This window comes from Chiloscyllium punctatum, chromosome 26 (assembly GCF_047496795.1).
Source record: "Chiloscyllium punctatum isolate Juve2018m chromosome 26, sChiPun1.3, whole genome shotgun sequence".
In the NCBI taxonomy this organism is placed as follows: domain Eukaryota; kingdom Metazoa; phylum Chordata; class Chondrichthyes; order Orectolobiformes; family Hemiscylliidae; genus Chiloscyllium; species Chiloscyllium punctatum.
In genome coordinates this window covers 21,201,441-21,220,312 of record NC_092764.1, presented here as the reverse complement: position 1 = coordinate 21,220,312, position 18,872 = coordinate 21,201,441, and the positions used below count along the sequence as shown (strand labels likewise).

The window sequence follows — 18,872 nt, the reverse complement described above, 5'->3', positions numbered from 1 at the left end:
CTCTCAAGCTATTGATATGCGTTCAGTGTTGCTCAGTCAAAAATCTGGAGCTCCCTCCCTAACAGCACTGTGGTTGACTCTACATACCATGGATGTCAGTACATCAAGAAGGCAGCCCATCATGAGCTTTTCAAGGGCCTGTGGGGGTGGGCAATAAATGTTGGCTTAGCCAACCACACCTATATCCAGTGAAAGAATAGAATCATAGAATCTCTACAGTGCACATGGAGGCAATTTGGCCTAATCGAGTCTGACCAATGTTCCAAAGAGTATCCCATCCAAACCCCATCCCTGCATTTACCATGAACTCACCTAGCCTGCACATCTCTGGACACTACAGGGCAATTTAACATGTCCAATCCACCTAGCCTGCACATTTTTGGAGTGTGGGAGGAAACCAGCGCACCTGGACGTGGCCAACGCAATCACAGGGAGAATGTGCAGACTCCATACAGACACTCATGGGTCCCTGGCACTATGAGGCAGCAGTGGTACCAAATAAAAAAAAGTTTTTTATTCCATTTTTCTGATTAGGACCATAGTTCCATCTGTGCCTTGCTGAGTGAAATAGATCAGTAATGGTATCAACAGTGCAGCTTCAAAGCTTCAGTTGGAAGATTTACCACATGGTCCAAAGAATAAAGTATCCTACTTTTAAGTCTTGGTTGGAGGCTTATTAATTTTCAGCTTGTAGCCAAGCGAACAATTGGATAAAGCAAAACAAAGAACTACGGATGCTCAAAACATGAAATAAAAACAGAAATTGCTGGAGAAACTGAGCAGGTATGGCAGCATCTGTGGGGAGAAGGTAGAGTTTACGTTTCAGGTCTAGTGACCCTTCTTCAGACAGGATTGAAGCTTTTCAGCAATTTCTCTTTTTGTCCTAGTTAAACAATCTGTTTGCATTTACAACAAATGTTTCTCTCACGTGGTTTTATTTTTGCCAAAGAAAATGATTTAATCTATGCAAATTACACCCAATAATATATTTCTTGGAAACATTTTGCAATGCACAGATTGTTCCTTAGTGTACTTTGATTGGAAGAGTAATCAGAGAGCTAAGCGAATTCTCCAGGATGTGAGTTGACTTCACACCTTGGCACTTTATGGGATTTAAATCTCATTAATAAAACAAACTTGGAGTGAAAGCTAGACTCAGTAATGGTGACCATGAAACTAATTGTAAGAACACCAGGACAGAAGAAATAGGAGCAGGAGTAGGCCATCTGGCCCATCGAGCCTGCTCCACCATTCAATAAGATCACAGCTGATTTTCTCATGGACTCAGCTCCACTCATCTGCCCCCTTGCCATGACCCCCAATTCCTTTACTATTCTATCTATCTATCCTTGCCTTAAAAACCCATCTGGTCACCTTTACAGAAATACCTGGTCTGGCCTAGATGTGACTCCACACCCACAGCAATGTAGTTGAATGTCCCTGCCCTTTGACATAGTCGTGTAAGCCTGTAACTGAAAGACAGGCAACAGTGTTCTGCACTTGTTCTGCCCACACCCCCTTCCTGTGAAAAAATGAAATCAATTACCTACACATTCATTGGAGTGAGTTGAATCCAGCCTAAATTGTTTATATAATTGGGATTGTTTAGTGCTGCTTGGAAAATGGGCTTATAGATACTTTCTCTTATTTCTTTTAGAATGGATTATCGGTAAATTTAATAATTCTCTCCATTTCTGCAACCACCACAAAGTAAGTAATGTGTGTTGGTATGTTCTGATAAGGTTTGTGATTAATTCAAAATTTTATCTGAAGGTGAGAGAATTTATGCATTTGATCCAATGCTGATTGCTAATGTAGTTAATCCACCTATTCACATAGTGGGCCAAGTAGTCTGTTCCTGTGAGGACAGACCTTTGCATTTTTTGGCATTAAATGGGGAGGTCAAGGTGTACGTCTGATATTTTGTGTAGTCTTGCACCTTAGAGAGGACACTCCAGTCTTTCTGGAGAGTGTTAACATAGCACAGAGAACAGAGTAGCAGACAGTGGACTTTCACAATACATTATTCCATAAGTTTGAAGGCTGGAACTATCTTTAGTATGTGTAATTTCAGATCCTTCATGTCTTTCAATGCCACATCAATTGGCAACCTGCATTTGATAATAGCAGTAATTAAGATTTGGAGGTGCAGATGTTGGACTGAGGTGTACGAAGTTAAAAATCACAACACCAGGTTATAGTCCAACAGGTTTATTTGAAAGTACTAGCTTTCAGAGCGCTGCTCCTTCATCAGGGGGTTGTGGATTATAAGATAGTTGGATACAGAATTTCTAGCAAAAGTTTACAGTGTGATGTAATTGAAATTACAGATAGAAAAAGACCTGGATTGTTTGTTAAGTCTCTCATCTTTTAGAATGGGCGTGTTGGTTTCAGTTCTTTCATATGTAAATTCCAGAACTTTCTTAAAATTACATTCTCAAGTGAACTTTAACAATAGTTGCTATGTTGGCCCAGATAATGCATTGAAGGTGTGACGTGCCCTGTGTGAGGTTGTCTTTGCCCCAATGTTCAGACTGATTCAAATCTAAAAAAGGGATTTACAGAATCTTACATGGATTCATGCAGTTTTTGAGCAAAATAAAATGTAATTCTGCAAGTACAATTCACCCCACAAACTTATATATGTGTATGTGTGCATGGGGGTTATGAGTGCCTGTGAGAGAGTGTTTGTATGTGTATGCATGTGAATGTGAGTGGAAAGGGGTATAAGTTTGTGAGAGGGTGCATGTGTGAGTGTAGAAATGTATATCTGGTCATATGAGAGAGAGCTTGTGTATGCAAAAAGGTTTGCATGAGTATAAGGGTCTTTAGGAGTTTGTGTATGTGTGTACGTGTGTGTACGTGTGTGTATGTGTGTGTGTGTGTGTGTGTGTGTGTGTGTGTGTAGTGTAGTGGGGTCACTTGTAGTGTGACATGAATCCAAGGTCACAGTTGAGGGCATCCTCAATGGGTACCGAACTTGGCTATCAGCCTCTGCTAAGCCACTTTGCGTTGTTGCCTGTCCCGAAGTCCTCCTTGGAGGATGGTCACCTGAAGATTCGAGATCGAATGTCCCAGACTGCTGAAGTGTTCTCCAACTAGGAGGGAACACTCCTCTCTGTTGATTGTTGTGCGGTGTCCATTCATCCGTTGCCATAACCTCTGCTTGGTCTCATCAATGCACCATGCCTCAGGGCATCCTTGCCTGCAGCATATGAGATAGACAACATTGGCCGAGTCACAAGAGTACCTGCCACGTACATGATGGGAGGTGTTCCCACGTGTAATGGAGTTTAATGTGGACAAGTGTGAGGTGATACACTTTGGCCGGAGTAATCGGAATGCAAAGTACTAGGCTAATGGTAAGATTCTTGGGAGTGCAGACGAGCAGAGCGATCTCGGTGTCCATGTACACAGATCCCTGAAAGTTGCCAACCAGATTGACAGGGTTGAGTTCCGGAATCAGGAAGTTATGCTACAGCTGTACAAAGCTCTGGTATGGCCACACTTGGAGTATTGTGTACAGTTCTGGTCACCGCATTATAAGAAGGATGTGGAAGCTTTGGAAAGGGTGCAGAGGAGATTTACTAGGATGTTGCCTGGTAAGGTAGGAATGTCTTACGAGAAATGGCTGAGGGCCTTGAGGCTGTTCTCGTTAGAGGGAAGAAAATTGAGAGGTGACTTCATAGTGACATAAAAGATAATCAGTGGGTTAGATAGGGTGGACAGGGAGAGACATTTTCCAAATATGGGGACCACACACATGAAGGACACAACTTTAGAGTGAGGGGAGATAGGTATAAGACAGATGTCAGAAGTAGTTTCTTTACGCAGAGAGTAGTAAGGGTATGGAATGCTTTGCCTGCAACGGTAGTAGAATTGCTAAGTTTAAGTGCATTTAAGTTGTCATTGGACAGGCATATGGAAGTACATGGAATAATGTAGGTGGAATGGGCTTCAGATTAGTATGACAGGGCGGCGCAATATCGAGGGCCGAAGGGCCTGTACTGTGCTGTAATGTTCTATGTTCTAAACATACACTCTCCTACAGACCCATATACTGACGCAGACCCCCTCTCATACGCTCACACATATCCTCGTACATTCACACACATGTACCCTCTCACAGACTTATACCCATTTACACTCACACTCACATACATGCACACACTCACCGGCACTCAAACCCCCCCCACCCACACACACACATGCGCGCGCACACACACATATACGTTTGTGGGGTGAGTTTGAACTTACAGAATTATATTTTATTTTGCCCAAAAACTGCATGAATCCATGTAAGATTCTCTAAATCCCTTTTTTAGATTAGAATCAATCTAAACATTGGGGCACAGACAGCCTCACACAAGGCACCTCACTTCTTCAATGCATTATCTGGGTCAACATGGCACCTATTGTGAAAGTTCACTTGAGAATGTAACTTTAAGAAAGTTCTAGAATTTACATATCAAAGAACTGAAACCAACCTGCCTATTCTAAAAGATGAGAGACTTAACAAACAATCCAGATATTTTTTCAATATATACTTTCAGTTACATTACACTGTAAACTTTTGCTATAAATTCTTTGTCCTACTGTCTTATACACCACAACCACCTGATGAAGGAGCAATGCTCTGAAAGCTAGTGCTTCCAAATAGACCTGTTGGCCTATAACCTGCTGTTGTGAGATTTTTAACTAAAGTAGTAATCAACATTTAAATCCCAGCTGAACCCTGCTTCAGCTGGAGCAGAACAGTGGCGCAGTGTTTAGCGTTGCTGCCTCACAGTGCCAGGGACCCAAATTCGATTCCAGCCTCTAGTGACTGTGTGGAGTTTGTACATTCTTCCTGTGTTTGTGTGGGTTTCCTCCCACAATCCAAAGATGTTCAGGATGGGTGGATTGGCCCTGCTAAATTGCCCTGTATTGTGCAGGCTAACTGGGTAAATGTGGGGTTTGGGTGGGATACATACTTGATGCTCTCAACAGCTTGTATTTGCATTATAGGGATTATATGGTTCCAGTTATGAAATTCCTTTGTCTGTTCCTTCAACAACATAAAGATCAGCATAATAAAAATACTTCAATTTGTATAGTTCCTTTAATATCAAAAATATTAGTAGGAACTTAAACTTGTTCAATTTTCTAACTATTTCATTGTGTTCTTTCAGTATGAATATAGGTTATGTGATGTTTCCAAATGGGAAGAAGGTTGGGATTGACTGGTCAGATGCCTCTTTAGCTGACATTGCTGATGATGGGATCATTGCTGACCTGTACAGAGTCAGCTTTACAGCAGGTGAGTTAATGGAACATATCAACTAGTAAATTCAATTGGGCTTTGTATCTAACAATAGTCAGATCATCATCAACCACTTGCAAACCCAAAGCACATTGTCTCTTGCTTGATTGGGAAAGATTTATGGGTCAGTCCCAGGTGTGCTAATAACAGTGCTCACAATCAATTTGAAATAATCATTCATGTTAATCATCTGGTTCTTTTTATAATTTCTGCAAGTGACATAATTCATTTGCAAGAACCTATTCTCGGTAAATGAATATGTTCAAGTCCTTCATATTTTTTAATTTCCCAGGAGTGTATGGAACCCAAGGTTCCCCAATGGTCTCTCCTTTGCACAGCCTTGGTCAATCAGAGTTGACTTGCCCAACAACCAATGTCTTATTCTTTGGTCAGAATACTGTATTCAATTCTGGTCTCCCTGCTATAGGAAGGATATTGTGAAACTTGCAAGAATTCAAAAAAAAATTACAAGGATGTTGCCAGGGTTGAAGGGTTTGAGTTATTGGGAGAGGTTAAACAGGCTGGGGATATTTTCCCGAGAATGTCAGAGGTTGAGGGTGACCTTATAGAGATTTTAAAAATTTTAAATGGCATAAATAGGGTTAATAGCTAAGGTCTTTTTTTCGTGGGGTAGGGGAGTCCAAATCTAGAGGGCACTAGTTTAGGGGACCTAAGGGGCAACATTTGCGCACAGAAGGTGGTGCATGTATGGAATGAGCTGCCAGAGGAACTGACAGAGGCTAGTACAATTACAACATCTGGATGGCTATATGAATAGGAAGGATTTAGAGGGATATAGGCCAAATGTTGGCAAATGGGATTAGATTAAGTAAGGATATCTAGTTAGCCTGGATAAGTTGGATTGAAGGGTCTGTTTCCATGCTGTACGTCTCTGACTCTATAAGTTGTTATTGATTTGATGTTTGTCATTCTTGAGTCTGTTCTGATGAAAGATAAAGATGAGAAGCTGTTGCAACCTTTCTCCCTCTTCAACGGTTACAAATTTTGATTGATGCTTTTTATTAGAATATATATGTGTGTTTTGGATATCATCAGATTTATAATCTTTGCAATTATTCCCACTATAGAAGGCCAGTTATTTCACCTGCAAATATCAATTGATAAGGATGCCTCCCCTGTGATGTATGGGGGACTAACTTGGGAAAGTAGAATCCATGAGTGCATGGCATATTACCGTCTGAATTTAACTGTTCGTGGCTGGGGCATAATGGAATTTCATTACAGGTAGATTTTTTTGTGAAATGCTAATCAATATAGTTACCAAAATATTTTCTTTTAATGTTAAGAAAATAATGGATTTCCTTTCCCTTTGTTTAGAAACGAGAGTGGTCGGCAGGCTCCAGACTTTATACCATTTAGAAAATTACAGGAACCTGTGGTACCAGCATGCTCCAAGCTGGTGTTGGCACTCTCTGATAAGACATGCCAATGTGCTGCAGTGGTGGGCAGTAAAGGAGCCCAGTTGGCACAGCTAATGGAAATGCAGAACTGCTATAGGAATCAGGTGGGTTGAAAGAAAGCAAACATGCCGTATCTCGGGTATTGTCTGTACTTTTTGTCAGTGTGTGTAAATACAATAGCTGTTTGACCCAAGTTAAAATGTTAGGAGCTGCGTTTTGCAATGCTGTCTAGTAGACATTGTCAGGAATTATACACCTTTTAAATAGTTATAATAATTGGAAGTTTTGCAAAGCAGGAGTCTACATATGTTAATTAGTCAGTGAGCACTTATGGAGATTCTGTCAGAATAACTTACTTGGCTAATTTTCTAGGTCTGAATGTGCAAATCAGAAACTCATGGACAAACTGACTATGTTTTTCTACTTATTACTTTGAGCGTATGGAAATTCCTGGGAATGATACTTTTGCTTGCTCAATGCTGGGTTACCACAAAAGCCACATTGTTAACATTACAAAATCCATTCTCAAATATTTTGTTGAAAAGGTAGGAGGCTACTCATGATGAGAATTCATCAGAAGTAGTTTTCTTGATGTCATTTCCATTTGTGCCACACACTCTGTACATCCGGAAAATGAATAGAAGTTGGTGCAGTTCATGTCATTGACTGACCTTCATCAGCTACAAGAACTTAACCAGATCTGCCCATTTTTAATTAAGCTAGCATTCAGAAATGAAATTATGGTGTTCACATAGATTGCCAATATTTCTATTAATTTACTATTAACCTCCTGCACATGGTTCTTTATATCTTTAACGTTAACACTACTTGGCTCCCACATTATTTTTCTATCTTGTGAATTTGACCGTGAAAGGCCAGTTGTGGATTATAAAGGATTTTCGAATATTTGAAAAGGATACCTTGAATATGCTTCAGAATGGAGGGACTTAACTTGGTGTAAAATAAAGCTGGTGAATTCCTGAGGTACTTTAACAGGTGCTGGCTATTTGAATTTTGAATGAGCTACCCTTCCACACATGCCTGATGCTTTCCTCCCTTTTGGCAGCATTTGCTGGTCTTCTAGATCAATTTTAAAAAAATGTTCATGAGATCACTAGAAAGACCAATATTTGTGTCCATCTATTATTGCCCTTGAGAAGGTGATGGTGGGTTGCCATCCTGAACCGCTTTAGTCCTGGTGGTGTAGGTACACCTACAATCCTGTTAGTTGTGACATTCTAATACTTTGACTTAGCAACAATTGGTGACATGTTTTCAAGGCTGCAAGATGTGTGATTTGCAGAGATGGTGTTCAAGTGCTTTGCCATTCATATATCTTGAGACTCTCAATGTCAGATGGACTGCTTATCCAAAGGATGCCCACACAAAACTATGCTTGTTACCAATTATGGTCCTCTCTCAGTTGTAGTGGGTCCTGAATTTGGCTTGCATTTCTTTGACAATCTTCAATGAGCAGATTTCACTGTAGAAAGCATTTCCCAATCTCAACTTAATCCTTGCTGCAGTGTGAGAGAGAGATAAGAGGATATGTCATTGTGTTCATCCTCACCTGTCTCTCCACCTTCAGTGTTTCAGGAGATAGGTAGATCTGCTAACTAATCTGAAATAGTTGATTCCTTTGTATACTTCTCAGTTTTTTTTATTTTCTATGCAATTTTTTAAAAAATCAAGTGAATATCTGCTGCACAGCAATACTATAGTTCTTGAGAAAGCAAAAGCTTTCATGGGGATACCCTGTTGCAATTGCACTTGACATTTAAACTCAGCAGCATTGTATGTAATATGTAACTTATCATGTTAACCTATAGTCAGTATATTTATAGACAGTATAGAGCACATGTCTATTTTGTGCATGCAACTAGTATATGTGAGTACAATTTTTGCCATATTGTCTCAAAGTAGTGAAGAAAAATTAGTTCCCTGACTTTAAAGAAATGTTTAGGTATAATTGTCTCTATATTGTATAGTGAATCTGTATGCTTTTGACCATGTACAGTATTGTGCCTTCATGATTTTTCTGCTTGAAGCATTTTTGTCACTATTAGGTGTTAAGTTGGCTCATAAAAATTTAATGCTTTGATATTGAATCAATCATTCTTTGCCTTATTGTAAGAAAGACTTAAATATCTATTGCATCTCCTATTAAATTGTATCTCCTGTTATGTAAAAACATTCCCATCATAGGCACTTTAGTGTCTGTGCTTATGTTAACCTATTTGGCCTCAGAGGAGCATAATTACACTAACATTACCAAATTAAGGTGGAATTTAAGGAGTGTATACTCGCATGACACGTGTTATGACGCAGTGATAATATCATGAGCATGTCCATTAATGGTGTACTAACTTTAAAACATAACACAACACAAACATAATGTGTTACTGATGAGATAATCCATTCGTATGCTGTGAATTGAGGGAGAGACATTGACCAAGACATCTTGGTTAACTCATACCTTTCTTCAAATAGTACGATGAGACGTTTTACCTGAGACAGCAGACTGTGCCTTTTTAATAATTCCTGCACAAAAGATAAAAATCACACAACACCAGGTTATAGTCCAACAGGTTTATTTGGAAGCACTAGCTTTCGGAGCGCTGCTCTTTCATCAGGTGGTTGTGGAGTATAAGATTGTAAGACACAGGATTTATAGCAAAAGCTTTACTATAAGTTTGGTGTCTTACTATCTTATACTTCACAATGACCTGATGAAGGAGTAGTGCTCCAAAAGCTAGTGCTTCCAAATAAACCTGTTGGACGAGAACCTGACGTTGTGTGAATTTTTAACTTTGTACACCCCAGTCCAACACTAGCACCTCTAAATCATGCACAAAGGATGGTAACTCTGACACTGCACCTCCCTTAGCACTGCACCGCACTGTAGAATCAGCTTAGAATTTGGTACTCAAGTTTCTGGAATAGGGTTTGAAATTTCAACTTTATGACCTTCAACTTATGTTGGCAGATTCCACTCACTGGGGTAATTAACTCTAGTAGATTAACAAACTTACTCTAAATGGCAACATTTCAGAGAAATAAGTTGGAAGAACACGACTTAGTTGTAACACTAGTTCATCAATCCTGAACAATCCATGAAGATGTCAAAATAATAATGCATGTATGCAAAGCTAAAAACTTATACTCGTGGTAATCCTGTGTTCTCAGTGCTGACTCTGAAAGAGCCAAGTAATCTTGAACTTGCCAGTAGAATTTCTCTGGGATATAAATGAATAAACAGTGTGTGTTGAGCCATTTTATCTGGCTAATTAGTGCAAATCTGCTGGTGAACTTTGGAACACAACGTACAATCTCCAGACACCTTGTGATACTGGAGACCCTGTCGACAGGGCACTTTGTATTGCAACTCATATTCCAGGAAGTTAAAATCCTTATCCCAAATTGGTGAGAGAACTTCCTGGATCCATTCCAAGTATAATTGCTATTTAGCCTTTGTCCTTTTGTCTATTTGGCATAGGTAGATATAACTAAAGGGCCGAATTACACAGCTTGAATGCCTTTGTGCTCTTTCGTAGTGCTTGGAGTACAGTCAAGGTCAACAAGAACAGCTATATCTTTATGTTGTACAAATAGCTGCAATAGGAACGATAATGTAATTGAATTAAAGTGATAAATAATATTATTTCATTCCCAATAAGTTAATATCCTGCTTTTTATTTGTCTGTCAGTTTTTTGTGCCTACAGGACTCTGTGTCACAATTGCAGCCCTGGAACATCACATGAAAAAGAGCAACTGCCTTCAGCAAGCAGTAGCAGAGCTGAACTACGTAGTCTGGTATTGTCATTCTGTTACTTGAAGCAATATAATCTGATTGGAAAAATCCAACTTCAGTTTCAGAATAAGATTGATGCAATTCTAATTGCACTTTAGAATCAACCACACATTGATTTGCAACATGTTAGAATTCTGTCAGCTGTGATCACTTCCTTATTTTTAATGAGGCTCTTTCTGAATTTTAGCAATGGAAATAAGAATGGAAACCTTCATGAACTGTGTGAAAGGTAATCTCAATTAAAACTACTTTCCTTTGACAGAATTTATCATATAACAACTCATGATATTGTATTTGTAATTTGCAGATTTTATAAGAACAGAGCCATTATGAATAAAGTGAGTCGGATTTATCAGGATTAGGAAAAGTACAGAGATGTGACAGCATTGTGAAGGAGACCAGTGTTGTCTTAGTGTTGTGAGGGTCTCCAGATCAAATGTTTGTAGGTTATAAAGATTAGAAGAAGCCATGAAAATGTAATGATTAATGTTTCAAATGTAAGGAGCTGTTTAGATGGGAACTAATGTAGGTGACTGAATACATACATATGGGTCAGTTGGACTTTGTGAGGGTAAGGAGGCAGGGAGTACTGCTTTGGATGAGCTTACTTTAATGAGAGTGAAGGATGCAGTGCCAACTTAAAATGCATGAGAATAATTAAGTTTAAATCTAACAAAGAGACAGATGTGACGGTCCAAGCAGGTCCTGAGCTGACATATAAGTTTTGTGATGGAGATGGAAAATTTGCTCAGGATCAAACAGGATTGGTTGTCCACAATCCTGTAAACCAGCAGCTGATAAGGTAGACACAGTTTCACAATTCCACATAAATTCCTAAGTCCACAGTTATAGAGCGATGACTAGTATAAACTTTTCAGGCTGCATCTTTAACAAACCTAAAGCAATCTGTCTTTATCAGTGATGACTGTGTTACATAGGCAGTTCCCATTAGAATTAAAGACAATAAAAAAGATTGATTGAAAATACCCACACATGCACGATTTTTAATATAGTGCCGGCTGACCACCTGTGCTGTCACCCAAAGACCAAGCCTATTTTTAAGGTGGACTAGGGGTAAATGTTGGGAAATATTTGAATCTACTCACATTTAAAGTTGTGCACTCAGCTCTTCTTTCTTCAAGAGACTGTCTGTTGATTCACTGAAAACACTAGCAGTGCACATGTACAAAATGCGCATGCTAGTAAGAAACAAGAGTAGGCCACTCAGTCCTTCGAGGAGAAAGTGACAACTGCAGATGCTGGACATCAGAGGCGAGAGTGTGATGCTGGAAAAGCACAGCAACTCAGGCAGCATCCGAGGAGCAGGAGAATCGACGTTTCCTGATGCAGGGCTTATGCCCAAAATGCCGATTCTCCTGCTCCTTGGATGCTGCCTGACTGGTAGTGCATTGTGTCCTTCGAGTCTCTTGGCCAATAAGCTCATCACAGATCTGATTTTAACTTCAACTCTACATTTCTGCACATTTCTGTTAATTGTCACCCCCTTGATAATTGAAACCCTGGCCAGTGATGTCATTCCATCCCTTTAGCTTATTCCTGATGAAGGGCCTATGCTTACTCTCCTGCATCTTTGGATGCTGCCTGACCTGCTGTGCTTTTCCAGCACCACACTGTTTGCTTCATATTTATTGAGCTTGCTTTGGCGCTGCCATATTTTTGACTGGCAGGGTGTTTCACAAAGTGTGCATGCACAGAGCTTTCTGCATGCGTAATGCAAATTTTTTGGGGTGTCAGGAGACACAGCCCTTTCATCAAGTTCCATTAGTAATTCCTGTAGAAGCTAATATCTCTTCAATGACATTCATCAGCCTTGATTGTTCTAAAATTCCAATTCAGTGGTCAAATTATGGTAACCCCCTTACAAATAACCTACACAACGATTAAGGTAAGTAGTTTTATTTATCATTCAACGGGATGTGGGTGTCAGTGACAAGGCAAGAATTTATTGGCTTTGACACAGCAGTGATGAGCCAAACCTTGATCTGCCTCAAAATTTGTGGGAAGGTGCTACCAGCAGTAGAGTGTAGAGAGATACCAACAAGTTCAATTCCTGCTACTGGCTGACATCACCATAAAGGTCTTACCTTCTCAATTTCACCTGCTGTGAGGTGTCCCTCAGGTTACACACATTGTTAGTTGTCTCTCACTGGTGAGAGAACAATTCTCTGGGATTGTGGTGACTTCACCTACTATTTATTGCAACTTCACCAGATTGGCACCTCATATTTAGGTATACCTGGTGCATGTTGTCCTGTACTTCCATTGACCCAGGGTTGACTACCTGGTTTGTTGTAAAAATAAAGTATCAGTATGTCAGGTCATGAGGTTACAGATTGTATAGAATACAATTCTGTCCCAACTGACAGCCCGTAGCACCTCATGGATACTTCATTTTGAGCTGCTAGATTTATTTGTACTTTGTCCCATTTAGAATGGTGATATTGTCACACAACATGATGGATGGTATCCTCAGAATAAAGTCAGGGCTTAGTTCCCCTAAAGACTAGCAATCACTTTTCCTAATGTTGTTGTGGAATGTTGCAGCATGACAAGTCAATTAATGAGGGTAAGCAGCCAGAATCAAATACAAAGTGGAAAACAAATTTCCAAAGTTCTACAAGGGAAATTGATTAATGTGGAGGCTTATTTTTTTTAAAAAAGAAAATCTTACACCTTTTCTTTTGTCAACTGAACAAAACACTGTAAGGTGAGTTTAGTTTTCGGCATATGAACCTGCCTTTTAATTTTTACTCAGATGTGTTGAATTGTTCAAGAGAACTGAACTGTCTCCAGAGATAGAATGTGCCATTCGTGAACAGCTGGCGGAGCTGAGGTTGCTGGGAGCAGAGGAGCGGTTGGCCATCAGGTCCAGTGCAATTGGGGAGGACACAGAGGGCACATCTGCTGCTGGGCAACTCCGCACTGAACTGGGAGTTAAAGGCTTTGAAGAGGTACAAAGAATGAGAAAATGGCTGGCAAATACCTAACAGAGTAACAATAAGTGTGAAAAAGAATTACATTTTGCAGTTAACTTATGATTCAGACTTGCCTCAATCATTTGAATTGATGAGAAATAACATTGCAACGGTGTTAATTTGGCAGTTAATCTGGCGGTGAAGTCACAACACAGGACTATTTGCAAGCCAACCAGTAGAAGCAGCGTAGGATGGGACAAAGTGATCTCACTAATAATGAATCAGATCTAAACTCTGCAGTCCTGTCACAGCCAGTCATGAATAGTAGTGGACAGATAAACAACTCACTGGCGGAGGAGGCTGCAGTAATGTCACTGTATCCAAAGATGGGGTGGTCCTGTACATCAGAACAATAGACAAGGCTAAAGCTTTCACAACCATTTTTAATCAAAAATGCCTAATGGATGAATCATCTTTGCTTCCTCCCGAACATCCAAGCATCACTGATATCAGTCTTCAGCCAATTCTGTTCTCTCCATGTGATATGAGAAACAGCTGAAAACATGACATACAGCAAAGGCTAGAAGTCCTGACAACAATCTGGCATTAATCATGAAGGCATGTGCTCCAGAGCTAAATGCCCCTGTAGGCAAACCTTTCCAGAATGGTTACAACAGTGGTGCCTCCCCATCAATGTGAAAAAAATACCTCAATATGTTCTGCCCACAAAAAGCAATACAAGGCAAATCAATCCATTGATTGCTTAGAGATGCTGGAAGCCATCTATTGACTCAATCCAATGATTGCCATATTCTGATCATCAGCTGTGGGATAGAAGATGTTGCCAGCAGTACTAGCAAATGGCACTTAGCAACAATAAGCGACTCACTGATGCTTAGTATGGGTTCTACCAGGCTATGTAGCATGTGATCTCATTATAACTTCTGTCCAAACGTTGTCAAAAGGCCTGAACCCCAGGGTTGAGGTGACAGTAAGCCCTAATCATCAACACGGCTTTATGTTGAGAATGCCATCAAGGAGCATTAGAATAACTGGAGTTAATAGAAATCAGGGAATACTTTCCATTGGTTGGAGTCATACTTAACACAAAGTATGGTAGCTGTGGTTGGTGAAGGTCAGTCACCTCAGTTCTAGCACATCACTACATGTTTTCCTTAAGCTAGTATCCCAGGCCCAACCATCTTCAGCTGCTTCATCAATGGCTTTATATCTCTCTCACACTCAGAAGTGAGGATTTCCACTCCCTGGTGATTGCAGAATGCTCAGCATCATTTGTGATTCCTGGTTGCTGAAGCATGTCTGTGTGCAACAAGATGATGCTCGGGCTTGGCCTGAGAAGTCACAAGCAATACTTGTGCCACAGACTGCCAGGCAATGACCATCTCCATCAAGAGAGAATTTTAATCACTCCCCATGGCATTCAATGGCAAAAGCATCCCAGAATCCCACCAGCATTTCTTAAAATTACTATTCACCAGAACTCAGCAAACCTTTTAAATACTTCTTCACCAACTCTGAAGACAGCTTGATACCATCCAGGACAAAGCAACTCACTTACTTTTCACTCTGTCTGTCACCGTTAAACATTCACTCCCTCCATCACCGGTGCACTATAGCAGCCGTGTGTTTCATCTACAAGATGCTGTACAGTAACTCATCAAGGCTCATTTAATAGCACCTTCCAAATCAGTGACCGCTTCCATTGGAAGGATAGTGTCAGAAGATGGATGGGAATAACATCATCTACAAATTCTCATCCAAGCCACACACCATCCTGACTTGGAAGTATTATTGCTATTCCTTTAACGTTGCTGGGTTAAAATCTTAGAACTCGGTAAAAACAATGACTGCAGATGCTGGAAACCAGATTCTGGATTAGTGGTGCTGGAAAAGCACAGCAGTTCAGGCAGCATCCGAGGAGCAGTAAAATCGGCGTTGTGGGAAAAAACCCTTCATCAGGAGTAAAGGCAGTGAGCCTGAAGGGTGGAGAAATAAATGAGAGGAGGGTGGGAGAAAGTAGCATAGAGTACAATAGGTGAGTGGGGGAGGGGATGAAGGTGATAGGTTAGGGAGGAGGGTAGAGCGGATAGGTGGAAAAGAAGATAGGCAGGTAGGTCAGGTCATGGGGACAGTGCTGAGCTGGAAGTTTGGAACTGGGGTGAGGTGGGGAAGGGTAGAAATGAGGAAACTGTTGAAGTCCACATTGATGCCCTGGGGTTGAAGTGTTCCGAGGCGGAAGATGAGGCGTTCTTCCTCCAGGCATCGGGTGGTGAGGGAACGGCGGTGAAGGAGGCCCAGGTCCTCCATGTCTTCAGCAGAATGGGAGGGGGAGTTGAAATGTTGGGCCACGGGGCGGTGTGGTTGATTGGTCCGGGTGTCCTAGAGATGTTCCCTAAAGCGCTCTGCTTGGAGGCGTCCAGTCTCCCCATTGTAGAGGAGACTGCATTGGGAGCAACGGATACAATAAATGATATTGGTGGATGTGCAGGTAAAACTCTGATGGGCCTCCTTCACTGCCGCTGCCTCACCACCCGACGCCTGGAGGAAGAATGCCTCATCTTCCGCCTCTGAACACTTCAACCCCAGGGCATCAATGTGGGCTAAAATCTTAGAACTCTCTTCCCAGCAGCACCATGGATATAGCTACTGAAATAACTCCATAGAGGCTAGTATCCCATCGCCAATTTACATGTGCATCGCTTCCTCAGAGCCAGCTCTCAGAGTGAACAGGATATCTGACACTCCTGTTTAAATCTGTCAGCCAGGGTTCCCTGATTGGATCAGGTTAACAATCACAATCAGGGAACTCCTATTCTCTGAGCTCTACCAGGCCGACCTTGCTACAATCACTACAGCTATGCTCTTGCAATTTGTATTTCTACCAACCTTTATGCCATCTGCATATTTAGCCACAGTGCATTCACTTTCTTCCTCCAAGTCATTAATGCATATTATAAACTGCTGTGGCCACTGCACTGATCCCTGTAGAACTTCGCTTGTCTCAGGTCAACCTGATTAAAAAAAAACTTTTATCCCTCTTGACTGTTGCTGATACAGGATTACACAGCAGGAATGACTCAGGCTGTCTCACTCCAGATATGACCTCCCGTTCCTGATTGTGTGAAGTATACTATTCTCGTTATTCCAGTATAACAGTGATTGTACTTCATAATAATCTATTGGGTTTTATGAAGTAATCTTTTGCAAGTATAAAGTATTTTTAAAGGATTTTAGCACAGTTTCCACTACCTCTTTCATTCCTTAATTATGGTCTACTGCATGAGACCTTGACTTAGATTTTTCACTTTTAAAATATGTAAAATATGGTCTAGCTTTGTACATTGCATCGCTACACAATTATTACATCACCAATATATTTGTGCCATTTGTTAAATGATTTATGTGATTTCTTTTCATTTCCCCAGGTTTGTGATGCTGTTCAGAAATGCTGGGCCTCCCTCTATTCCTTCCAAGCTGTTCAGTATCGTCATCAAAGGGGGCAACCAGTGGCATCGGGCATGGGGGTGGTGATCCAACAGATGGTGCCAGCCCAGGCAGCAGGTGAGGTTTCCCCTTTCTATCCCGTAGAAAGAAAATGTGCTTCATTTACACGAGGTCTTCATCTGTCTAAATGCACCTTACTGTATCAAATGCTAGCCAGCAAGCTATTCAGTCTGAACAACATAAGATAACAAGATGAATTTAGCCAGACCCTCTTTCTGCAAAGTAGTGCCATCTCACTGCAAGTATATGTCCTACACTTCCGAATGAACTTAAACACTTACAGTTTTTTTGGAATACAGTAACACAGTGCTCAATATTTTCACAGTCACTTCTATATTTGACCATGTAAGCTTAGGATCCTTCCCTGGGTACTGCTTCTGCTGTTTGAACAATGATTCTCAGCTTAATACAGGTTATTTGTTTATATGCTGGAAATGATTTTGTGTATTGCATGTGTGCAATAATTGCTCACCAGTAATTGGTTTGTTGCCACTCAGTTTGAGTTCTGTCAAAGCCAGTCAGCTCCAGACCTCATTACAGCAGTGGATCAAACAAGGACAAAACAGCTGAGGGGGGGCTGAGAGTGACTGTATTTGGCATCAGAGCAGCATTCGACCGAGTGTGGCCTTAAGGAGCCTGAGCAAAATTAGAATCAATGGGAATGGAGGGAGGGAGGGAGGGAGGTGGAATTTCCACTGTTTGGAGTAATATCTGACACAAAAGAAAATGGTTATGGTTGTTGGAAATCAGTCATCTCAGATGCATAATATTTTTACAGGAGTTCCTGGGGATGGTGCCCAACCATTTTCAGCTGCTTCATCAATGAGCTTCCCTTCACCATAAGATCATAAGTGGGGTTGTTTACTGATGATTGCACAATGTTCAGCACCATTCACAGCTCCTCAGATATTGAAGCACTCCATGTCTAAATGTAGTGATCACCAGGATCAGCTGATCGATAGCGAGTTACATTCATGCCACACAAGTACCAGGAAATGATCATCTCCAACAAGAGAGAGAATCGTCTCTCCTTGATAGTCAATGGTATTATCATTGCTGAATCCCTGAAGACCATCATTCTTGGACTTATCATTGTCCAGAGACTCAACTGAACCAGCCCTATAAATGCTTTGGCTACATGAGCAGGTCAGATGCTAAGAATTCTGAGATGTGTAACACACTTCCTAACTGCCCAAAGTGATCCACCATTCAGTTTCAATGATGGGAATGAATATTAAGATATGGAAGGAGAGATATGCATTAGCACTATCATTCATTAATCACAAAGCTTTTATCTCCTCGCCCTTAATAGCTATACACTTTTTGCTACTTCTCTGGGAAAAGCAAAGGAGAAACTTTCACTATTTTCAATGACACAAACAAAGCAACTGGTGAAAATCATTACCCATTGATAATATATGCATTCAATTTAGACATGAGCAAATGTAGTTTTATTTAGAGGATTTACGTTTATGTGCTTTTTTCTTCAAGGAATGCAGAGGAGTAAAACTTTAAAACAAGAGAGAGAGATGAATCTAACAACAAGATTAAAGTTTAACATACACTGTGTTTATTTCTAATATTATTTCCATTAATGACATTGCAGGTGTGTTGTTTACATGCAATCCTGTCACAGGGCACTCGGGCAGGATGATTATCAATGCAAATTATGGACTCGGAGAGGTGAGTTTGGAAAGTTTTGCTCCTGAAATGTGAACATATTAATTGCCCTATCTGGATTTTCCAAAGAATTACTTAGGCATATCTATAAAGAAGCATACACATGTACATTTATTTCCAGGCAGATTTACACAAACATACATATACACATCATATATAATCTTAGACTTTTGCACAGATGAAAAAAACATTTTTT

At 40.6% G+C, this 18,872-nt stretch overlaps 1 protein-coding gene across 1 annotated transcript in view; it reads left to right on the top strand.

Annotated features, from left to right (window-relative positions):
* The window catches only part of LOC140496317 (rifampicin phosphotransferase-like), a 184,754-nt gene that overhangs the window by 97,931 nt on the left and 67,951 nt on the right, over nt 1-18,872 (top strand). The window contains exons 8-16 of the mRNA XM_072595918.1: nt 1,658-1,710; nt 5,172-5,299; nt 6,391-6,547; nt 6,641-6,827; nt 10,431-10,537; nt 10,723-10,764; nt 13,312-13,507; nt 16,918-17,053; nt 18,603-18,679. Of these exons, the coding sequence (XP_072452019.1) occupies nt 1,658-1,710; nt 5,172-5,299; nt 6,391-6,547; nt 6,641-6,827; nt 10,431-10,537; nt 10,723-10,764; nt 13,312-13,507; nt 16,918-17,053; nt 18,603-18,679 (1,083 nt within the window). The remainder of the gene's footprint in view (nt 1-1,657; nt 1,711-5,171; nt 5,300-6,390; nt 6,548-6,640; nt 6,828-10,430; nt 10,538-10,722; nt 10,765-13,311; nt 13,508-16,917; nt 17,054-18,602; nt 18,680-18,872) is intronic.